Source organism: Eptatretus burgeri, chromosome 14 (genome assembly GCF_056783735.1).
Source record: "Eptatretus burgeri isolate ZD-2024b chromosome 14, Ebu_testis_v1, whole genome shotgun sequence".
NCBI classification, from domain to species: Eukaryota; Metazoa; Chordata; class Myxini; order Myxiniformes; family Myxinidae; genus Eptatretus; species Eptatretus burgeri.
Window position 1 is genome coordinate 4452862 of NC_140974.1, and position 26202 is coordinate 4479063.

General features: G+C 45.5%; 1 protein-coding gene across 5 annotated transcripts in view; it reads left to right on the plus strand.

The window, feature by feature from the left end:
* Positions 1-26202, plus strand: part of LOC147012574 (astrotactin-2-like) — a 954475-nt gene that overhangs the window by 872769 nt on the left and 55504 nt on the right. For all 5 annotated transcript variants that reach the window (XM_085853556.1, XM_085853558.1, XM_085853557.1 and 2 more), the window contains 2 exons: positions 11970-12232; positions 13260-13393. In XM_085853556.1, coding sequence (XP_085709682.1) covers positions 11970-12232; positions 13260-13393 — 397 coding nt within the window. The remainder of the gene's footprint in view (positions 1-11969; positions 12233-13259; positions 13394-26202) is intronic.

Genomic DNA, 26202 nt, shown 5'->3' on the forward strand with positions numbered 1-26202 from the left:
ATGAGCAAGACAAATCTAGTTCTCATGCAAGATGGTAAGCCAATAGAATATGAACATAGAGCATTAATACCCGAAGTGCAATCTTCCCAAATTGAGGAGATGTTTGCCGAACAGTTTTTCTTGGTTCATCATGACCCAGATGTGTTTCAAGAGCATATGTGTAATACAATTGCATCATATGTGATATTGCATGCAACACATCTCTTCAGCCTCTTGTTTTATATATTTTGCTGTATTTACGTTAAAATTGACTATAGGTGTAAACGTTTTAACAAAGAGCTCATTCTAATTAATAATTCTCGATTTGCATGAGTTATATGAAACGGAAGACCAAGAAAGAACCAGAAGAAGTAAAGAGCAATGATTAAGTCATCAGGAGGAACCTGGACAGTATTCGGGTTTCAGCCGCTACTCCTCGACCGTCAAACCCATCTCGGCGAAGCCACGTGAGCCTTACAGAAAAATTTCTGCAAGAATTCACTTCTGAGTGAGATGGGTGATGAAAGAGAGGAATAGAGAGTAAAAGAGATGAAAGAGAAGAAAAAGCAAGAATTAGAATGAATAAAGAGAATTATGAAAAAAAAATTGAAAGAAGTGTGAAAGCAACAAAGAACAAAGATGTCGGGAAGAACCCGGACAGATAGATTTCAGCAGTTACTCACCAGGCTCAAACGCAGCAACAGGTACAAGCTACCATCCAGCTGCTTGCAGAATACAAGCACAATCCACTTCATCAAATAAAGCTCTCTCACGATCCATCTCAAATACATAAAGCTTTTATTTTTTTTATGCTATTCACGTTGCATGCACCTGAGTGTTTCCTTGCAGTTTGCAAGTATGTCTTAGTTTTGTGTGTGGATATACAATAACATACAAGCCGGTAGGCGACGAGGGATTCGTTGGGATCGAAGTGCTGGATACGATGCTTTTCATTCTGACCGATCCACCGACGAAGATTCATTGCCAAGACGTATTGGTTCACATACAATTGTTCCTCTGCCTGGCAAAATTTTTCTATTGCGTATTTTGCCAACTGGCACTCATAAAAAATGATGGTAAATAGACACCCTATTTTTGAAGGACTACCATTTGAAAAATAATTGGTTTGCTGGTTTGTGCTGTGGAGCCTCGCGTTGCACACACACACACACACACACACACACACACACACACACACACACACACGGAAAACCTGATAAACTTCTCTCAATGCTCTTGCTTGACCACACCTCCTGAGCCACACAATCTTTTTCATAAGCCACGCCCACTTTCCTACGCCACTCCAACTTTCCTACGCCACTCCCCCTTTTCATCAACCAAGTCTACTTTCCCTAAGCTCCGCCCACTTTCATAAGCCCCTCGTAAAAAATGACGGTAAATAGACACCCGATTTTTGAAGGACTACCATTTGAAAAATAAAACCTCAATTAAAAATCGGCTCAAGTAAAATTTTCTAAATATCTCGAAGTGTTTAAGTCCGAAGTCTCGTTTCTCCACATTCAAAACTGAAGGACAAGTATTGAAAATACTGTACGCGGTTTTTCGGCTGCTGCACAGCAACGGTTGGTTGCGAGGCAACGAAATTCAAACGCGCACATTCCCAGTATATATTCCACATGTTGGCAAAGTTTCATCGAAATGAGTACGCTGGTTCGTGCTGTGGAGCCTCGCGTTACACACACACACACACACACACACACACACACACACACACACACACACACACACACACACACACACACGGAAAACCTGATAAACTTCTCTCAATGCTCTTGCTTGACCACACCTCCTGAGCCACACAATATTTTTCATAAGCCACGCCCACTTTCCTACGCCACTCCAACTTTCCAACACCACTCCCCCTTTTCATCAACCAAGTCCACTTTCCCTAAGCTCCGCCCACTTTCCTAAGCCCCTCATAAAAAATGACGGTAAATAGACACCCGATTTTTGAAGGACCATTTGAAAAATAAAACCTCAATCAAAAATCGGCTCGAGTAAAATTTTCTAAATATCTCGAAGTGTTTAAGTCCGAAGTCTCGTTTCTCTACATTCAAAACTGAAGGACAAGTATTGAAAATACTGTACGCGGTTTTTCGGCTGCCGCACAGCAACGGTTGGTTGCGAGGCAACGAAATTCAAACGCGTACATTCCCAGTACATATTCCACATGTTGGTAAAGTTTCATCGAAATGAGTACGCTGGTTCGTGCTGTGGAGCCTCACGTTGCAGACACACACACGCGCGCACACACACACACACACACACACACACACACACACACACACACACACACACACACACACACACACACACACACACACACACACAAAACCCGACAATAAGGGATATCTAGCATATATAGCGAATCCAACAGTATCTACACTAGTGTGTGTGTGTGTGTGTGTGTGTGTGTGTGTGTGTGTGTGTGTGTGTGTGTGTGTGTGTGTGTGTGTGTGTGTGTGTGTGTGTGTGTGTGTGTGTCCGTCCGTCCTCCATAACTCCCAAAACCATGAAACCAAGCAGCCTGAAACTTTGCATGCACACTAACGGAACTCCAAGGAAGTGTATGATTGAATGTTTGGTGTTTTAATTAATTTATTAAAACAACCCTTTTGAAGATAATTAATGGCCTTATTTAATTATATCCTTTACCAGGCACATCCTCGGCCACCTCACTCTTTGGGGTCTTAAGGCGTTTACTAGATAACTTTGCTGAGGTCTGAATCCGCCATTTTTTTTGGCCTGCTCAAACAAGTCTTGCCTTGCCTTGCCTTGCAATAGGCCACACGGACTTCTTAAGTATAAAGTTGTTTTTTCTCTCTTTCCAAACTCATATTATCGAATGCCTGTTCACCATAGCTACAAATTTCTGTATGCATCACTTTTGTAAGTGCTATAGTTTTCAAATTAGAAGCTTGGAGCGATTTCATGCATTATATGATACGGTTTTTCATGATCTACTCTCACGGACTAATTAAAGTAGACCATCGAAATATTATTTCGGTTGTATGGATCGGATATCATCCAGACTAAATAAGTGTTGAAATCTGATAATTTAAAGAAATAACGAGTCTGATAACTAAGCCGATATACCTATTTACTTTATGCAAGCAAGGTTATGTTCCTTCCTCCATACAGACACAAGAAAATGCGAAATTTCCAAAGCATTAAACTTATTTTTTCTACTGTTTGGAGAATTATATTGAGAGAACAAAAAATTTATGAACGTGCCAAAAATAACCAGCTTCATTGAGCTACAGCATATGATTTTAATGCATTTACTGCTAGACCTCACGCCCTGTTCCACAGAGGGAGTGCCTATGCATAGCGTCTGCCAGATCTGTGTCTATTTTTTCGGAGGTTTCGCGAGGTGCTCTACAGGGAATCGAAGCAAATCTGGTGAAAAACGGACGTTTCAAAATGAAATTATAATGTTTGCGCAAACCCTAAATGATGTACCAAATGACAATTGCACAGACGAGCAGGCAACATGGCGAATTATCTGCAATGTTTATTTCACAGGCGATTGAACTTTGCGATGTCTCCAGGGTAGTTCTACATTAAGCAGCGACTTTTTGTGGATGAAGTCGTTCTTTGAACGAATTCATTTTATTTAATTAACTGCTTCCGGACGCAGTGAAGACCCGCTTTAAAGTTATAGGGATCCTATATGGTATGCAGCCACAGCCTGGCCAGCTGTTCCTTATCAACCATTTAATTAGTGTGCTTGCCTGAGTGCTTAAGCCAGTTGCCGAGTGCCCTATAGTCGACAGTGGTACTGCACTACGTCATTCTGAACGAATTGTTCACGACCTGCAGACGCTTTTTCCGTCAACGAGTGGTTCATGTTCCGTCATGCTGAGCGAGTGGCTTGTGCTCCCTCATGCTAAGTGAGTGATTCATGCTCCATCATGCTGAGCGAGTGGTTCGTGCTCCATCATGCTGAGCGAGTGGTTCATGCTCCATCATCCTCATCTAGTGCTTCGTGCTCAGTCATCCTGAGTGAGTCGTTCGTGCTCCATCATCCTGAGCGAGTGGTTCGTGCTCAGTCATCCTGAGTCAGTGGTTCTTGCTCTGTCATCTTGAGTGAGTGCTCCTTGCTCCGTCATGCTGAGCGAGTGGTTCATGCTCCGTCATCCTGAACGTGTGGTTCGTGCTCCATCATCCTGATCCAGTGAGTGCTTCATGCTCCATCATCCTGAGCGAGTGGTTCATGCTCCGTCATCCTGAGTGAGTCGTTCATGCTCTGTCATCCTGAGCAAGTGTTTCGTTCTCCGTCAACCTGAGTGAGTGGTTGATAAACACATCGACATACACCAAATGGTTGACATGCCCTGCTGAGTTGATGAGGCTAATTAACTACAAAGAATCCCAGAAGAATTCCCATGCTTTAAATCCACGTCATGTTAAGGTGTTCGCAGCAGCTTAATCGGTCCTTCTGCGCGCGGCATGGCATTCTATTTACAAAATAAATCAAAATAATGATACCATTGCAACAAACCATATATTAATTAATACAAATAATATTGGCAACAATATTAATCGTAGTATCATTTGGCAAAAATAATAACGAATGTATAATCTCCATCCTGGCCCAAGCACATCTCATTCTAAAGGGTAATTCTAATGGGTTTTGTTCATTTCTAGGCTTTTCCTATTTCATATAAAAAATGTCAAACTGAACCACTTCCTTTGGAGACGGGTGCGATTTTTTTTTTAATTTTCTTTTTCTGGTTCCAGATCCGGATACTCGAATTATTTAAGTGTTTTTTCACCATTGAGCAAGTGATAGGGTCAAAATGATATTTAGCACGACGTCTCAAAAAGTTATGGATTCGGCCAAAACTTGGTGGACAGGTTGAGTGTGTTACAAGAACGAATCGATTCGATTTTGGTGAAGATCTGGATCCGAGAATGTTTTTCAGTGATTCTTCACCATTGAGAAATTGGGTCAAAAAGTACATGCTGCATAGAATGATGTCTCAAAGTTATGGACGGATTCAGACAAAACTTTGTGGATGGTTTGGGTGTTTGACAATGACTAATTGCATCGACTTTGTTCCTGATCCAGAGACGATAATTTTTTTTCACATTTTAAGTGATTCTTCACCATTGACAGATGGGCCAAAAATGAAATATGGCATGCTTTTTTAAAAAGCTGTGGATGAAGTGGGTAGGTGACAAGGACAAGCCGATAAGATTTTGGTTCAGATCCGGCCTATCAGTGGGATTCAAAATGTGAACTGTTCAGCCTGGTGGAGGTATGCACTCTACCGAGTTCCGTTCTAGTTTTGCATGTGATTATACACTCGTATTTATGTAACACAGTTCAAATACCAGAAACTGTGAAACTGCTACAAGTACACAAATAAATAAACAATGTATTTTGACACCGCAATTCCTTATGGCTGAGAGACCTTGCACTAATTCCAAGGAGGACGTTATGGCAGCTGAGCCGGGCCTCGGACAGTGTCGGAGATCCACTCCCATTGCCTAGATTGCAAACTTGGTACACAGCCAGATATTATTTTGTCTCCCCAGCATTGTAAATAATGCACCACGTACGGCGGCTAATGGTGCCACTGGATTTGATTCCAGTCTCAAATGCAAGTGGCTAATAACTTTACCATGCGTTATTGTCCCAGCACACAGATAGGTTTATAAATGCTCTTGAAGAGAGCCTGATCTGAACATGCGGTGGAACAAACTTAATGCTGGCTTGCATATGTCTCTGATGTTACTTAAATACCTCAACATAACTCTTTGGCTCAGTCTCCCTTGCATGGTGTGCACATTATTGGGAGATTAAAATAATTCATCTTCCATTGTCTGCTGGTTTTTTGAGATACACGTAATGCTTCTCGAACAGTTCGCCTCACATTACATTGTCTAAAGTTGACCATTTATCTGAAGCAGCACAGGCTCCCTCACATTAAATTTCCTTCTCCATTTCAAAACGTTCCATCACACAACTCACAATCACATTGTCTATCTATCGTAATCCTGGATATGTGGTGTTAACCCAGCTCAAACAGCAGCTTCGCTAATCTTGAGCTGTAAATGTGCGAGGAAGAGAAAAACAGTAAAAGGTTGGCATGTTAATCACTGCAACAAGTCATACACTTACTGCAGTGATAAACATGCCACCATATTGCATCGTTATTGTGCGATAGATTTCATTGTCATTCACACCCTCACTTCCAAAGAAACGGATGACAGAATGTTGCTCCTCCCTGGTGCATGCTTCTAAGGGAGCAGCCATCTTGGAACTGCTCCACTGACGTCATACGCTCAATGTTGCCAGATCTAAAACAGACAAAACGTGACTCTTACCCATAGATATAACATATATCATCTACAACTACACACATTACATTCTAGAATTGATGTCGTTATTGACTGTTTTTTGGTTCTTTGTGTTCTTTGCTATGCTGCCCCAATTGATATCGCTTATTTTAAGGTTACTTATTGACTGCCCCTCGTATATATCCAATTCATCCATTTTTTTTTAGTACTCCAACATATTGCTTTATCAGAATGACTCAACGTTTTGGCCAGCAACTCGACATGAACCAGGTCTCCACTGGTGTTTATCAAGAGCAATTTTTCTTGTTTATGTCTTGTCGGATACACCTGGGGGGGGGGAGGGGAGGGGTGGGCGAATTTTGTTTACCAATCACAAAGCTGCATTGTGAGATCTCATGACCATTGACCTGTCGCAAGCTTGTGTTGCAAGCGTCTGTTTGGCCTAAGTCACATTTGCTCTATGGCGAGGATACGGCGGCCGTACGCCCTCTGAATTGACAGAAACGTGCGGCGGCCGCAGAGTTTCTGAGGTGAACTCCGTGGCGCTACGCCGTTTGGCTATATTTTACAGGCCGTAAGGTCGCCGTGGAATTATAACGTGGAGTTATAACTTTTTTCATTTCTACGTTCGCCGTAGCAATTCGACAAGCCAAAACAAAAGAACTGGTAAAAAAATAAATGATAAAAAAGAACCCACTCGTTACCATCCGTCTGGCCGCAAGTTCGGCTTAGGGTCGCCTTGCATGCACCTTGCATCTGCCTTGAAAATTCTATGGCCACCGCAGGAACGCCCTGAGGTCACCGTGCGACATCAAATCAAAGACCGTATGGCACCCCCACGTTTTCGGTCTCCACAATTTATAAATACGCCGTGCTGCTCCCCGAAAAATAAAAACATATGTGACTGCTACATTGTGTGACCATGGAAATGCTACGGCCGCCGTATAATTGCTAGTGGCCGTAGATTTTGGAGACCCCACGGCCGCCGTGGAAAATGTGACCTAGGCCTTAGTACAGTGCATTTCAATTTTTTTTTATTCTCGTTCTCTGTGTTGGTTATATCCCACTTTGTCTGTCCTCCTCCCGTCATCGGCACCTCTCTGGTGTATTTGTATATGAGAAGACAATATGCCTGTGGTAAGGCTACAGTCTGCTCTGTCAGATGTGACCTCATTTGCCCAGTGTGCCATGCCTCCAGTGTTTTCCTCCTGGCACGGTTCGGGGATGACGCCAGAGCGATCCCATTGTCCCATAGGGGAACGTGGCTTGCCCTTAATCCATGTTTGTTTAAAGCACACCTTTCCAGGTGATGACGCTCAAAGGCCTTCCTGTGTTCTTTGCTATGCTGACCTAAGGTTCTTCCAGTCTCCCCTATATATTCCACAACACAGCCACATGGAATAGTTTATACCACACCTGTGCGGCCATTCTTTTGTATTCTGTCCTTGATGTTAATCGGTGCTCATCTCAACGTGTATACCAGTTGATAGTTAATCTTCACCCCAATCAGTCTCAAAATCCTGCCAATACATTGGGCCACTCCTGGCACAAAAGGTAGTATGCAAAATCTGTTAGTTGGTTCCTGTGGAATTTCCTGAGTTATTGGAGCTGTCAGTACCATTTGGTTTTTGGGTAAAGGTGGTGTGTGAGTAGCCATTAGCTTTCAAGACCCATTAAAGATGCTTGATCTCGATCCTCTTCCCTCTAAAATGGACGGTATATCCCTCGCCCTTTTTACGAGTGTTTGCCACAGCTCTTTTGTGGTACATCGGATGTCAAGACCCAAAATCAAAGTAACGATCGGTCTGGGTGGGTTTTTCTGCACATAGGGCAGAGACAAAGTGGGGGCATAACCAACACAGGGAATGAGGATAACACAAATGCAATGCACCTCTCTAACAGACACTTACAACACAAGCTTGCCGAGGGTCAATGGTCACGAGGTCTTGCAACACAGCTTTGTGATTGGTCGACAGAATAGGCTCACCCCCTCCCCACCAGGTATATCCGGAAAGAGGTAAACCATAAAAATTGCTCTTGATAAAGAAGGCTAGTTTACGTCGGGCTGTTGGCCGAAACGTCGAGTCGTTCTGATGAAACTATAGGCTGGAGTATTAAAAAATGGATTCATTGGATATATTTCCCAACTGCTGAGCATTACTTGAATATATATATATATATATATATTTTTTTTTTGTTACGAATTAGCCAGTTCAGATAGCCACGCACGACCACTGAAGGCCCAACCGCAGTCGCGCGTCCGCCGAAACCCGGAATTCAGTCGTAGCTTCCGGACAACTCCGGAAACCTGCTACGGATGCCTTAACGCACCATAAACTGTCAATATTCTGTCCATGCGGAACAGGGTTAATCGCCGAATCTCGATATACCTAATTATCTGCGCAGACGGAAGTACCGAGAATTTATACCTCGACGGGACTCGTACGGAAACGAGCCGCTAAGCGCGCTCGTTCCATGTGCGATGCCGAGCGGTTTTAATCGCCAAGTTCCGTCAGACCAATTGACCACTTTAATTTGGCTTTAATAGCCGGCTAATTTCCCGAACGCGCCGAGGAATTCAATGGGAGGATATGACGCAACGAGCAGATTGACATTCAAACAATGGGGACATTTATTTATACAGGCATGCAATCAATGGGGGAAAAGGGACAAGACACAAGAAAAGCCTACAGCCGATGTCGATTATGTACAGGCACGCACTTAACCACAATTCTACTTATAAAGACAAGGTGCCACAGAACACTTTCATACAAAACCCCAGAAAAGAGCAGGGCTCGTGAGCCTTTAAGTCAACTCGGAGCCTGGATGACCGAAGGCTCACAAGAGGCTGGGCAGGTTACCTTGCCGCCCCTTGTGACGACTCGAAGGTCTTCGGGTCAGTGATCCTGGATGTTCCTGTTTAGCCCTTGTGTCGCGAAGCGCCAGTCGCTTAGCGGCCAGGTGGCTTGAGCAGCTTGGCGAGCGGCTTGCTCGGTTCCCCTCGGTCGTCCGCTTCTACTGCGGCCTGGTCGGTCGGGCCTGTCCGGCAACGCGCTCGGAGGAGTGAACGGGCCTTTTGCTCTTTTAGAGTTGATGCTCTTTGGACCCGTTCACTACCTCAGCGTCGCTCGACCATCTCAGGGCCGTTCGCCCGGACCACGACGCAGCTGCTCGACTCCAGAGAGGGACAAATATCCCGAGTGCCTGCTTCTCCACGCTGCCGCCACCGTCTGCCTCCTCCCCCAAATGCGTGCTCCGTGTGCCTTCCTCTCCCGCGACTGCCCGTCTCCAGAGAGCGATGAATCTCCGAAGTCCCCGCTTCTCCACGCTGCCGCCCTTATATTGGCTCGGGGCGAGTCGCTCTTTGATCTCTCAACCCAAGGCCAGGCTCCGCCCACTTTTCACCTCCGACCTCTCACCCCTGGTAAGCCTCGCTGGGAACCCCATATCGAACGTCACGGGTTGGTGTCGGGGAAACCCTCATTTTGATCCGATTATGCAAATTGGCTCACGCCACGGCGCACAATGGCGGCTTGAGCAGAGGGAGCGTTGTTTGTCAATGATCATGGCGTTTTTGTAGGAGATGATGACGTTGCGATGTTTGTAGGAGATGATGGCCTTGCGATGTTCGTTGGAGATGATGGCGTTGTGATGTTTGTTAAAATAAAAGATAGAGAAAGAATACCTGCTACCTCAAAGATTTGCAGCCTGGCACACGAATAAAGTCCCTTTACACATTGGTGGGAATTCTGACCTGAAACACTTACTTAGGCCTAGGTCACATTTGCCACGGTGGCCGTGGGGTCTCCAAAATCTACGGCCACCAGCAATTATACGGCGGCCGGAGTATTTCCACGGTCACACAATGTAGCAGTCACATATGTTTTTATTTTTCGGGTAGCCGCACGGCATATTTATAAATTGTGGAGACCGAAAACGTGGGGATGCCGTACGGTCTTTGATTTGATGTCGTACGGTGACCTAGGGCGTTCCTGCGGTGGCCATAGAATTTTCAAGGCAGACGCAAGGTGTCCACAAGGCGACCGCAGGGGGACCGCAGGGGGGCCCTAAGGCGAACGTGCAGCCAGACGGACGGTAACGAGTGGGTTTTTTTTTACCAGTTCTTTGGTTTCGGCTTGTGGAATTGCTACGGCGAACGAAGAAATGAATACAGTTATAACTCCGCGTTATAATTCCACGGTGACCCTACGGCCTGTAAAATATAGCCATACGGCGTAGGGCCACCCTGAGGCCACCTCAGAAACTGCGGCTGCCGCACGTTTCTGTCAATTCAGAGGGCGTACGGCCGCCATATCCTAGCGGTAGAGCAAATGTGACTTAAGCCTTATTGAAATAACTGATCTTCGGGGAACCTGAATGGTGTTTTGTGAATTTCCAAAACCGCAACTATATATATATATATATATATATATATATATATATATATATATATATATATATATATATATAAATAAATACATACATATACATATATATATATATATATATATATATATATATATATATATATATATATATATATACATATATATATATATATATATATATATAAATAAATAAATACATACATATACATATATATATATATATATATATATATATATATATATATATATATATATATATATATATATATATATATATATATATATATATATATATATATATATATATATATATATATATATATATATATATATATATATATATATATATATATATATATATATATATATATATATATATATACATATATATATAAATAAATACATACATATACATATATATATATATATATATATGTTTCTTCTTCTTCTTCTTCTTTCGGCTGCTCCCGTTAGGGGTCGCCACAGCGGATCATCCATCATGATCCGCATAATAATTTGGCACAGATTTTACGCCGGATGCCCTTCCTGACGCAACCATGGTCGCCTCTTACGACACAGGGATATGGTACACCTATTCTAACCGGGGTATACACCGGCCCAGTACACTGGTACTCACTTTGCCGACCTCGGAAGGATGACAGGCTGAGTCAACCCCCTGGTGTATTAATTCAGTGGCCCATCGGGGCTTGAACTCAGGACCTTTTGGATCCCAATCCGCTGCTCTAACCACTGCGCCAACACCAGGCTATATATATATATATATATATATATATATATATATATATATATATATATATATATATATATATATATATATATATATATATATATATATATATATATATATATATATATATATATATATATATATATATATATATATATATATATATATATATATATATATATATATATATATATATACATACATACATACATACATACATACATACATACATACATACATACATACATACATACATACATACATACACACACACACACACACACACACACACACACACACACACACACACACACACACACACACATACTGTATACATATAAATATTTATTATTTTGAAGATACTTGCTGCATTTTTGTTAAGTTGTCAGTTACAGAGCAATAATGCAATTCATAATCCAAAAGGCAGAACCCCGTATAATCTGATCCACAACTTATAATCATCAGAAAACCCATGAACACATTTATCATGATCTTGTTCTTTTTTTTCTTCTTTGTTCATTCAGTGACCTATGATCCTCTGAGGCAGGCAAGACGAGGCAGAGAGGACAAGCTGCCATCATTTGCAGCATTCGTCACCAGCCTTTCTGAAGACGACTCTGGGACCCAAGCAGTTTCTATTGAATGTGATGACTTGGGCCAGTGTCCGATGTCCTGCGACCAATGCTTGGAGCCAGGGCCCTCTGGACCAAACCCGACACCTGTTCTGCTCGAAGTCCTCAAAGCAGTGCCAGTGTGTCATTTACTGCAAGATAACCGTACACAAGAGGTAATTAATTTCCTGTGCTTGATTGATTTTTACTTTTTTTGAATAAGTATGCAGCCCGTGGCTGTTTCATTTTCTGCATCATTTTTTTTCTTTTTTTTTTTTTCATTTTTCTGCATAATTTTTTATCATTTTCAACTGTGCCGCTGATGCAGTGCCCCTGTTACCAGCTATCTGGTACTCATTTTGCCGACCTCAGAAGGGTGACAAGCTGAGTCGACCTGCCTGGTGTTAATTCAATGTCATGAGAGAGGCTTGAACCTCGGACCCTGGCTTGGATCTTTAGCCAGACACCTTAACCGTTAAGCCAACAGGAAGCTTTCCTTGGTTAAATGATGACATTTTACGGATAAGTAAAGAAATGGATCCTAATGAGTAATGCTGAGCTGTTTTGATGTAAAATAAGAGAAGCATGTAGATTCTGATAGATGCTTTCAGTGCTGCAGCACAAGGTTCTTACTTTAAATTAAAATAAGAACATTGTGTGCTTCGGAACCTTATTCCATTCGATGATCGAAAAAGACCTGAGTGAATCACGATAAATAAATAAAAGTGAGCACCATTGTACAGTGCCTTGTGTTGTTGGCTTAATGGTTTGGGTGGCAAGCTTGGGATCTTAGGGATCCTCGGGTCCTAAGTTCAAATCCTGCTCTACTGTTGAATTAATACCAGGTGGGGTGGACTCAGCCTGTCATCCTTCCGAGGTCAGCAAAATGAGTACCAGCTTGCTGGGATGATTGAGCCATTCGAGTATCCTGTGTCGGAGTAGCTACCCATCCAGGATTGTGTCCAATAGACCAAGAGACTGCTTCAGCAGCACCGACGCTCTGTCCAGAGTATGGTCCCAATGGATGGATGGATTGTTCAGTGGACCGCGTCACAGTGATCAGTGATGTGGGCACCGTTTTGTTTATGTACTGAATGTGAATATGGGATCAGTGGTGTGCATTGGAGGCTGTACGCTTTTTTAATTAACAAAGTGCAGTGTGTGCAGGATAAGTCATCCAGTTTGTTTCCTCACCTTGCACAGCTGTGCCGAAAGGCACTTCTGAGTACCACGTGGTGTTCTGGAAAAGGTGATGTTGTGGATAACTGGTGTCGCTGTGACGTCGATGCGTTTGACTCCAATGGCCTGCCTGGCTGTGCTCCACTCCCTCTCCCCAGGTAACACCTGTTCAAAATACAACTCCCGATGTATCATTTTCGTGCATATATCTTCCATTTCGTTGAATAATATTTCCGTTTCGGGTTGTTGGCAAAATACAAAAAAGAATGACAATAGTATTGGGGAGGTAAACTGCATGGGACGGTGACTAACAGTTCATTTTAATATCTTTACAGAAAAGGTGTGCCAGTGAAAACGAAGAATACATAGTCTTCTGAAATTACTAACTCACTCTTCCCCTTTGTTCTATCCATTAGTTTTCCTTTCAAATCCACTCCACCGTAACCTGTCTTGTTTTCTTAAAGCAGCTGAATTTGGGTGAGAGAGCAAGCATGCAGCCATTATGAGGTAGAGGGCGAGCGTGAGCAAGAGTATTTGTGTTTTAGAGAAGCACATCTGTGAGCCTGAAACCAACAAGGATCATTCTTCTTGAAAAAGATTGACACTTACCCAAGCCCCTCATGTAACTAAAACTGATGGTCATAAAGTCGTTTGTGCACTTCCTCAACCACCCTCCCTCCCTAACCAACCATCCTACCCCACCCCACACCTTCCCTGTCCTGAATAAGGACATTGCATAAAATAGGACAAGTGTGAGAGGATAGTGCACAGATACAGCACTTCCCTTTGAGCTGTCGAGTGCATATTTGATTCTTCATCCGATGATAAACTGTCGGGCTGGTGCTTTGTGACCAACATTGGATGCTTCATTTGGACGTTAAACAAACCACGGTGTCTCTCATTTATAGAAGGTGAATTGAAATTCCACATATTTGCTCCAAGTATGACCCCTGGAAATTTAATGGAAAATCATGTGGCGTGTTTTCTTTGTTAGGAAGCTGATTCAAAAGTCCATGACACCCTGCACTGGTTATTGGATTAATCGAATTCAACAATCCAGAACTGTGCATGTGTACTTATGCATGAAAAGAAATATGCAAACATAGATAGGAGGAATATTTAAGAGGAAAATATATACATAGATTTTCTCTTCTCCACCCGCTGACTCAGCATGAACATCCCGACCATAATGTCCCGACCATTTCTAAACCCTTTACTGCTCTTCACCGATCTCCATCTCCTCACTCTCCCTTATCCTCACGTCCAGCACCCTAATGATATGACTGAGGATCGTAATGTTTCTGTACTTCCCCAGATCTTGAACATTGCCTTTCCTCTTCCATATCGGCACAATTAGCCCTGTACTCCAATCGAACCGTCTCTCAAACATCCATTCAACAGCCTCTTCTTCCAATGGATTCTGACTTCTCCCACTGCAATTGGCATCTTTGTATGCACCTCATGAATGCCGACTACTCTTCCCTTCTTCATCCTTTTTAATGCTGTCTGCACCTGCTCCTCCATGATCTCCACCAATTCCACTTCACCTCTACGTAACAAAGAAGCTCCAGCTCGCCGTCGCCCCCTCCCCGGTTCAACAACTCCTTAAAATAGCCTTCGCAAAGCTTCAATATGCCCCCCCCCCCATCTCTGTCTCTAGATTCCTGCCACCATCCTGAATCACCATCCCCCTCCCCCTCCCATTATGTCCTAACTATCTTCATCTCAGTCACAAGCCAATTTATACATCATATTCTTCCCACATTCTCTTCTCACTTCCATACATTCAGTTCCATATAATTCCTCACCTTATACACAGCTCTTCTTCCTGCTGTCTTTTTTTTGCCCATCGAGTTGTTCCCCATTATCCTTGGTCCTATCTAACGTCTTCCAAACCTCCTTCTCTTCACCAACTACCTTCGCTACTTCCTCCGTCTGCCATACCTGGTTTCTATTCCTCGACAATGCACCCTTTCCTAATGTCCTTCCACACAAAACTTATATAATTCCCCTAAACGTTTCTCTGTACTTCTTCCACTCCTCCAAACCTTCGGCTTCTTCACTTCTTCAGAGAACTTCTTCAAAGTTCCACATACCTGGCCTTCATCCTCTCCTTGGACTCTACAGCGACATTGTCCCTGGAATTCCCACACATCATCTTACGACCTCCACTCTTAATTTCCCTCCTTTTCTTCATGCATAAAACAAACACCATAGGTTTGTTCTGGATAGGGGCATGCTCTCCCACCACCACCTTACAGTTCTTGATCTCCCTCATGACCAACAAATCCAACTGCAATTTGTGACTGTCCTGCTTCTGAAAGAACAAACGAGCTCTGGCCATCCCATTTCTCATCATCAGCTACCTCCACTAGCTCTCAGCCCCCTCTCGTCTTCGTTCCCCAACCAAATCTACAAACACATTCCTCTTCACCTGGTTCTGCTACTCACACATACGTGTTGAAGTCCCTCACAATGCACAGCATCACCTCGAGCTCAACAATTCCCATCATCCTCCCCAGTGTGTCGTCAAACTCCTGCTTGTCTGCCTCAGTCCTTCCCGTTTGTGGCCTGTATATCGACACAGCACACACCATTTGCCTCTGTTTCATCAACCATGCCATAACTTTCCATCCATTACAACTTTCGATTCTCATCACATCCTTGCTGATCTTTTCTGACACGATTATTTCCACACCATTACTCTTTCCATCCCCTCCCGCATTCACAACATGTACCCTCCAACCAACCTCCTCACCCTGTCACCTTTCCACCTGGTCTTCTGCACACACAACACTGACAACATCCTCGTCTTCATCATCTCCACCAATTCAACTCCTCTTCCCTCCATTTATCGTCATTTTACCCCAAATAAGCAGTTTTGGCCGACTTTGGCTGTGTTCTGCTATCTTTTCTGGATAATTTTCTGACCAGTAATGGCAGTTATACCTGTTGATGAAACCACCAATGAAAAACAGCCTCAACAGACCCGATAATGTTTAGTAACACACCTATACAATCACCTATTCACTAAGGGAAATGTTCACAAAACTTCGTTCTCTTGTCACAATCATCTGGAAACACCTGCTGAAAATAATGTTTGTTTGGTTTCCATCCTAAGTCTTTCTTCAAAATTCCCTGAATTGTAAAATGGCTTATTATACTCCCCCTCACCGCTTGTCTGATCGACTTCTTTGTTTGGGCTCCTTGTGGACGTGTGTCATACCCGGTTAATGCTTTCTGGTGATCTCACTGTGGTACGTCTTCCTGGTCTCTTTGTCTTGACTGAACCAACTGTTATAAGTAATTTAAACCTTTTTTTTCAAAATGTAAAAGGATGTTGGGCTGAAATGCCAGAAATAATGTAAACAAGGGAGGGATGGTCACAAGAGATTGTCATGTGAAACCATTCCAACATCTTCCTTTGAATAATGGTGGTGCCTGGCCCAACCCTCTGTCCATTTGCAATGAGAGTTGATGTTGACTGTTTTCATGTACAAATTTAACCAGTGAAATATTAAACGAACACACACACACACACACACACACACACACACACACACACACACACACACACACACACACACACACACACACGAGTTATTGTTTGTGAACACAAAGAGAGAGAGAGAGGAGATGAGACGGGAGAGAGCCGAGACTTGATGGGAGAGAGCCGAGACTTGATGGGAGAGAGCCGAGACGGGACGGGAGAGAGACGAGCCGGGACGGGAGAGAGATGAGCCGGGACGGGAGAGAGACAAGATGGGACGGGAGAGAGACGAGACGGGACGGGAGAGAGACGAGACGGGACGGGAGAGAGACAAGATGGGACGGGAGAGACGAGCCGGGACGGGAGAGAGACGAGCCGGGACGGGAGAGAGACAAGACGGGACGGGAGAGAGACAAGACGGGACGGGAGAGAGACGGGACGGGACGAGAGAGAGACGGGACGGGAGAGGGACGGGACGGGAGAGAGACGAGACGGGACGAGAGAGAGACGAGACGGGACGAGAGAGAGACGGGACGGAGAGGGACAGGACGGAGAGGGACGGGACGGAGAGGGACGGGACGGGAGAGAGACGGGACGAGAGAGAGACGGGACGGGAGAGAGACGGGACGGGACGCGAGAGAGACGGGACGAGAGAGAGACGAGACGGGACGGGACGGGAGAGGGAGGGGACGGGAGAGAGACGGGACGGGACGGGAGAGGGACGGGACTGGAGAGGGACGGGACGGGAGAGAGACGGGACGAGAGAGAGACGGGACGGGAGAGAGACGGGACGGGACGCGAGAGAGACGGGACGGGAGAGAGACGAGACGGGACGGGACGAGAGAGAGACGAGACGGGACGAGAGAGACGGGACGAGAGAGAGACGAGACGGGACGGGACGGGAGAGGGAGGGGACGGGAGAGAGACGGGACGGGACGGGAGAGGGACGGGACTGGAGAGGGACGGGACGGGAGAGGGACGGGACGGGAGAGGGACGGGACGGGAGAGGGACGGGAGAGGGACGGGACGGGAGAGGGACAGGACGGGAGAGGGACGGGAGAGAGATGGGACGGGAGAGAGACGGGACGGGAGAGAGACGAGACGGGAGAGAGACGAGACGAGACGGGAGAGAGACGAGACGAGACGGGAGAGAGACGGGACGGGAGCGAGACGAGACGAGACAGGGACGAGGCGGGTGAGAATCGAGACGGGACGGGTGAGAGTCGAGACGGGACGGGACGGGTGAGAGTCGAGACGGGACGGGACGGGTGAGAGTCGAGACGGGACGGGACGGGTGAGAGTCGAGACGGGACGGGACGGGTGAGAGTCGAGACGGGACGGGACGGGTGAGAGTCGAGACGGGACGGGACGGGTGAGAGACGAGACGGGACGGGTGAGAGACGAGACGGGACGGGTGAGAGACGAGACGGGACGGGTGAGAGACGAGACGGGACGGGTGAGAGACGAGACGGGACGGGTGAGAGACGAGACGGGACGGGAGAGAGACGAGACGGGACGGGAGAGAGACGAGACGGGACGGGTGAGAGACGAGACGGGACGGGTGAGAGACGAGACGGGACGGGTGAGAGACGAGACGGGACGGGTGAGAGACGAGACGAGACGGGAGAGAGACGGGACGGGAGCGAGACGAGACGAGACAGGGACGAGGCGGGTGAGAATCAAGACGGGACGGGTGAGAGTCGAGACGGGACGGGACGGGTGAGAGTCGAGACGGGACGGGACGGGTGAGAGTCGAGACGGGACGGGACGGGTGAGAGTCGAGACGGGACGGGACGGGTGAGAGACGAGACGGGACGGGTGAGAGACGAGACGGGACGGGTGAGAGACGAGACGGGACGGGTGAGAGACGAGACGGGACGGGTGAGAGACGAGACGGGACGGGAGAGAGACGAGACGGGACGGGAGAGAGACGAGACGGGACGGGTGAGAGACGAGACGGGACGGGTGAGAGACGAGACGAGACGGGAGAGAGACGAGATGAGATGAGACGAGACAGGACAGTTGAGAGACGAGACGGGAGAGAGACGAGACGGGATAGGAGAGAGACGAGCAGGGAGGAAAAGCGCTCCTGAGCAGACAGCTCAGAAAGCAGAAAGGGGAGAAGCAAAAGGAAGAAAGCAATAGAGAGGGCAGAAGGCAGACAGAGAATGCTGAAACTAATGGGACAAGCTCACCTGAGCAGAAGACTGACAGACTGAGAAGGCTTGTGAGGGACGGAGCAAAAACGTGTGAGGGAAGAGAAGGGTAAGTTTCATGAGCGGTTGGTGTTGAGCTTCTGTGGAAGAAGAACACTCCTTCCACGAGCGTCATCCTGCCCTCTTGCTCCTGTCAGCCACAAAGGACGACACGGGTGAATGGCGGCACCTCATCAACGGGGTCTGAGGAAGGATCTGCAGCAGAGGAGGGAGAGTCACACATCGAGCTCGCATATCTGGGACACCAGAGAGGACTCGCCGACTGGGTTTGGGCACCTTAGGGACATGGCTGCGTGTCACCATCGCCACTGCCCATCTTCCCCATCCATTTTCCTCTGCATTCTCCTGAACATTTGTGTGAGGTGAGGGAGAGAAGGAAAGACTGCTTTCCTTTTCTCCATTCATGACTTCTATTTTATTTTCAAGTCCTTCTTGTAATATTCTTTTCCCCTGAGTGAACGATGGCCAAGTCTTTCGTGTAAGTAAGATTGAAGAATACGTGTTATGGTTAAATCTGTTCTTATGTGACTTTTTGCCTCCTTGCTTATAAATACTTGCTTTGAAATGATTGCTTGCTTGTGTGTTTGTAATAGATAATTGTTGTTATTTCCAATCTGTCTTAGTTACGTGTTCCTTTATTGGTCTGATGCAGTGCACATGTAAAGTTAGACAGGATGTTCTACCCCAATAGTTTGCTTCGTTAGCCAATGCACACTCACTGTAACGCTCTGCAGTAATGGGAGTGTGTGTTGAGGGCACTGACCCCAATTAGCCAGCCGTCCATTGGCAAAGTATCACACGAAGTCATGTAACCCTGCCCAGATTGGCTGTACCAATCGGCGTTCGTGGTTGCTTCGCAACCTGCCAGTGCGTGGAGTTTTCTGTTCCTGGTGGCCTCAGAACCGGGCATTTTGGAGGGACCCAAGTGCTTCCCCTCATGGCAAGCCTCGAACCCAGATCCGCAATAATATTATTTTTGGCACGTCATCCCTCCATCCTTTTATATTTTGAAAAAAAAATGGTGTTTATTCCTTGTTTCCATGCTTTTTAAACATGTATTTACATATTGGAGAGTTTTATTTTGATTCCATGACAAAATAGCTTGTCTGTTAAGTGTAAAAACGCTCTGAACTAGAAGGGCACTTGGTTGAGGGCATACCTCCGCCACATAAGGCCTGATCCACGAGAATGTGTCAGGCCCAATACATTCTTGAAATATCATGCTATGTATCGTTTTTGGCCCTATCTCTCAATGGTGAAGAATCACTTTAAAAATTAAATAACTCTCGTATCCAGATCCAGATTCAGATCTTCACAAAAATTGAACAAATTCTTTGTCACACACCCAACATGTCCACTAAGTTTCATACAAATCCGTCCCCAACCTTTTGAGATATCCTGCACACAAACAGACAGACAGAGAGGGGTGAAAATATAACCTCCTTCACCTTCGGTGGCGGAAGTAAAGTGTTGCTATTATATGGTCGGCAGCAATAATATGCATGCATAGATGCAATTATTGCTGCCTATTATATCATAGCATTATAACATTTACATGCACAGCAGTATGTATGGGTGTGTCCATGCCAGCCATATACAGGAAGGTCCACTGCCATCCTCACATTTATGACCAACTACCATGTATAATTATAGCACTTGTTCACTCTCAAACTGGCTCTCTCCATTATGGATATTGGTTTATTAGAACATTTGATTTAAGTCTGGTGTTGGCTTCGTGGTTGAGGTGGCTGGCTTTGGACCCAAGAGTCCTGAGTTCATGCCCTTGTTGGCTGTTGAATTCACTACCACCAGGTGGGGTTGACTGAGCCTGTCATCCTTTTGAGGTCGGTGAAATGAGCACCAGTGTACTGTGGTAATAACCATTTGGGATAACCTGTGTTGGAGTGGTGTCCTATCCAGGACTGCACTCTTTGCCAATGAAACTTCCTTGGCAACCCTTTGCACCTTCATAGTGTGAAAGGAATGGTATTATTATTATTATTGGAACACTTGATAAATACAGCAAGCACTTATTACAAAGGTTATTAGACTTTAAGGAGTGCACTGTACATTGAAGTGCAATTAACCACACTCATTTAGGTGTCATTAGCACGTGTCACCGTGGCCCCACCCCCAAAGTGTTGATGGGTAAGCATAGTCCCACCCACTCATTTCCTTTCCCATTACTATGCATACATACACAGTTTTGCCCACCTTTTGTGGAATCCTTTCAAGTTATGAAAATCTTGAGTAGTCATGGACCATCCCACTATAAAATGCAACGTACTCATGTTTAAGTTCTGAGCTTAAACCAATCTTGAGTTTGGCATTCTAAAGAATGAGGACTACAGAATGGCTATGTTGGGTCAGTTTATGATGTATTTGAAGGATGTTGTCCAAAAGTTTAATGTTATTGGATGTGAAATCCCCCATAGACAACTGATAGGTACTTGATAGGTTGGAAAGTTTGTATCTTGGTTGATTTTTTTTTTTTTTGGAGAATTTGTGTTGTATTAAACTTGTGGTGTCCAGGTCATACATACTGACTTCCTGATAATCTTTTGGTGACAATTTTTAATTGTTTATGGATCACCACCATCTTTGAACTGCAATTACAGACTGCCAAACCTCATACCATGCAGCAATAAATGCTTTTTGAGCAACAGTTAATCTCTCAACCATAATGTAGCAATCTGAAAACAAACAAAAAATATTAATGGCAATAAAAAAGTTTTAAAACAAAAATATATTATTGCTCTCCCTCTGATAACAAGAGAGTATTTCAGAAACTATCCGAGATGCCTCTTTGTGGTGGTTGTACCGGGCCTGTACCCCCAACGCAAGTCGGCGGCCAAATCTTCCCTGCTGCCTGGATTCGTCAGGTAGCATGGTCATGGTCAGTTGACCGGTCCTCATGCACCAGCCCTTTCCCTCTTATCTCTGTCCTCTCTATCTCCTGAAGTCAGAGCCATGAGAGAGAGAGAGAGAGAGAGAGAGAGAGAGAGAGAGAGAGAGAGAGAGAGAGAGAGAGAGAGAGAGAGAGAGAGAGAGAGAGGGAGAGAGAGAGAGAACGAGAGAGGGAGAGAACGAGAGAATGAGAGAAAGAGACAGAGAGAGAGAGAGAGAGAGAGAGAGAGAGAGAGAGAGAGAGAGAGAGAGAGAGAGAGAGAGAGAGAGAGAGAGAGAGAGAGAGAGAGAGAGAGAGAGAGAGAGAGAGAGAGAGAGAGAGAGAGAGAGAGAGAGAGAGAGAACACGAACGAACGCCATCCTGAATATGGGGCATCTCTGGGAAATCAATCGGCTATCTCCGTTCCTGAACCTGGCTTGTTTGAGAGAACTGTCTGGGGATAAGCAACAACAACAACAACGTATTTCAATGGTGAAAACAAGAAAAAGAGCAATCAGAGATTGCAGACCCTCGCCAGGACTTTTGTGTGGTGTTTCTGTACTGGTGTGTTACATAATCTTATATATATATATATATATATATATATATATATATATATATATATATATATATATATATATATATATATATATATATATATATATATATGTATATATATATATATATTGTTACGAATTTCGCCCGCCCAGCATGCGATCGGCCATGTAACTCGAATCGCGACGCGTCGCCCACCGGAACGGACAATTCAGTCGCGACCCTCCTGGAACTATCGCCAAGGAGCTAGTCACGGGTGGGGGTTTAACCTCACCACAACCCAGTCCGCATTCTACCCGCGCGAAATAGGGTGAATCGCCGAAAGTCAATATACCTAAGTACTCGCACAGGTAACCTACTGAGGGGTTGTACCACGCCACAGGTCGACTCCGGACACGAACCGCTTAAGCAGCTCGTTCCGTGCTGCAGGGATAACCGAGCGGAGTTATCGTCGACCTTGACGGTTCAGATTGGTTTCCGGGTGTTTTAAACCCACTATCAATCCCTTACGTGATGCAAGATGGAGATTCAACAAAGGAAAGGACGAAGGGAAACAGTTCAACAAGCAAGCACTTTTATTTCACACACGTAAGCAGGCAAATAGGAACAAAAGGAAAGCACTACGACCGAATAAAAGGCAATTATTTACAGCACAATCACTTATACAGGTTTTACTTTGCAAGACTGGCGCCACAAACACACATACAAAAGCCCGAAAAGAAAAGAAAAGAAGTGACTTCCCTCATGGACCATCGAGTCCTCCTCTCCTACTACCGTCAGCGTGGTCGCACCTGGTTCCGGCCTCCCACGCAGCCGGCGAACCCTCTCCGGCACCCCTCGTCCGGACACGCAGGTCCACCACAGGCCGCACTGCAGCGCCTCCCGTCCACGTCTCCACCAATAGGCCGCGCCGGGCCACGAGCGCGGGAACAAGAGAGAAGGAAGGGAGTGCTTTGAAGAGCGACACCCAAGGAGAGAGACCGAGTCTTTTTGGAGAGAGGGCGAGAGAGATCGAGCCTTTTTGGAGAGAGGGCGAGAGAGATCGAGCCTTTTTGGAGAGAGAGCTGGTGCCTTTTTCGGAGAGAGCTACAGCCAACATGAGCCACGATCAGAGAGAGAGTCTGAGCCTCGCGTCCGTTTGCCTTTTGTAAGGCGGGGCTCCGCCCTTCGCCGCCCGGGGCTCCGCCCCGTTCGCGGCTCCACCTCCCTTCGAGGCGTTTCCAGAAGGTTCTCGAAGGGGGGCGTGCCCCCACTCCGACCGCCTCACGCCGTGCCTCCACCAATGGGGAGGGAGCTGCCCTGCCCCCCTTCCCGTGCCAGCCTTGGCACCGCAGAGGGGTGCGCAAACCCGCGCACTAGCACAGGTTTCTTTTTTTGCCGCTGTCGTTGGTTGGTTTGAGGTTGTTGGATCCAAAATAACGATAGAGAAAGAAAAATGGCTAACTCAAAGCGTCGCAGTCCGGATGAATCACACATATTCCCTCTAAACAACGGGTGTGGATTAACTCCACATCAACTTAGCGTCATAACTGATCTCAGGACCCTTTATGGTGTATTGCGAATTTCCACAGCCGTAACAATATATATATATATATATATATATATATATATATATATATATATATATATGTATATATATATATATATATATATATATATATATATATATATATATATATATATATAAAGCAGTAGAGTTTGTTTGTATGTCCCCCTCTAGCGCCCACAGTTTGCAAGCTAGACCCGACAAACCATGTATTTTCTAAACCAGCATGATGCGGAAAGGTTATAGGACAGGTCAGTGGTGGATCCAGGGGCTCAGGGGTTATAGGACAGGTCAGTGGCGGATTCAGGGGGCTCGAGCTCACCATGTGTAGCACCTACAGAACCCTACAAACCATGTATTTTCTAAATCAGCATCATGCGGGAAAGCTTATAGGACAGGTAAGTGGTGGATTCAGGTGGCTCAGGGGGCTCGAGCTCACCATGTGTAGCGCCCACAGACTGCCGAGGTAAATTATAATTATAAATCCAACCTCACCCCCAGTGGTGGGAGAGAGAGGCGTGCCGGCAACCTGGACTGTGCTCATAACGAAGGAAACGAAAGTGAAAGTGACATTGTCACGACACGAAACGAAAGTAACAGCGTGTTGTCTGCGACGAATACAAGTAATTTTTGTGTTGTCTGCGACGAATATACAACGTGTCCAATGTGTCTGGAAAGTAATACACAACGTGTCCAACGTGTCTGGAAAGTAATACACGTGTCCAACATGCCTGGAAAGTAAGTGGTTTGAATATACAATATGGCACGCCCGATTCCACCCACAATTTCCTCTCAAGCTGCCGCAAATCCGACTCCAGAACAGATACTAAATGACGCACGCATGCAAACTGACAGTATTCACCAGCAGTTACCGTCTAAAATTTCCGTCATAAAACATGGACTGACCACAGCTGCATCTCACAAGGACACAAATGATGCAGTTGCCAGACTCCAAAACCTGGAGACATTTATTACGCTTGAGATGAACACTTTGAGAGATAAGCTGTACTTCATTGGTCGTGGATTTACAAATCAGCACATTCGAAGGATAACTGCCCAAGAGCACACCGTTGCATATATACGTCAACTTTTCCCGAAGTGTTTCCACCAGTGGCCATTCAGTCCACAGTCATGTAATTGATGCTGCTGTAAATCATATCTGGAATTTTCACATTTTCCATGGGTGTTTTCACCATGACATGTGACCAGAGTCCACAGTCGTGTAATTGGTGCTAATGTAAATCATATCTTTGAATGATACACTCAATGCAGTTTATTTGGTTAAAAAAATGACAGCTTTCTTCGACCCAATTCCCTTCAGATGCCAAAAGACCGCCCTACTCGAAGAAACACGGTGGCTGTTGGTTGTAATTGCTCCCTGGATTCCCCTGGATCCATTCGTTTGTTCGTAAGCAAACATGCCCTGTAAAGAACAATTAGGACGTAATTCTGCTGCAGCCGATGCCAAGAAGAGGGCCCGAATGACAGACAAGATTTGAAAACACTGCGTCTTCTCCAAAATAAAAAACGCAATGAATCTGCCCGAGCAGCCGAGTCTCCGGAAAGCAAGGCTCACCATCTTGAAGATCAGCGTGCACGCACTGCATCCACCCGAGCAACCAAGTCTGCTGAAACGAACACTCGCCGTCTTGAAGATCAGCGTATTCGAACCACTCGACAAAGAGAGCCGCGATGCTGCCAATAGGCCAGCACTGACTTATGACCTCCATGTTAAAGCAAACATTGGGCCAATGGACAAGCTCTGCTGCCACTGTGGTGCAAAAGAATTCAAGGCAGAAAGGCCTGGCGTTTGCTGCTCAGGAAGCAAGGTTATCCTGCAGCCATTCCCTCCACTCGCTCAAATTCTTCAGGAGCTCTTTTCAGGAGAAGGCCCCATGAGCAAGACCTTCCTGTCCAATATCCATGTACAATGGCTGCTTCTCAATGACCAGCTTTGGCCACAAGGATGCCTCTGTGCAAGGATGGAACCCAAGTTTCAAGATTCAAGGCCAGGTGTTTCACCGCATCGACAGTCTCTTAACGCCACATGAAGGCCAGCACAAGTTCCTCCTGGTGTATTTCCTCAACAGCTTCGCACAGCAGACTGAAATCAGGGGGCAGAACAGGCGCCTATATCAACAGCTTCTCGGGAACTTGACTGAGTGGTTCCAAGACAACAACCACTACGTCCAACAGCTCAAGACCGCCAAAGACATCAAAGAAGAGGACAATACTGAAGAACGGAAGATCGTGATCAGAGAGAACAAGAGGCC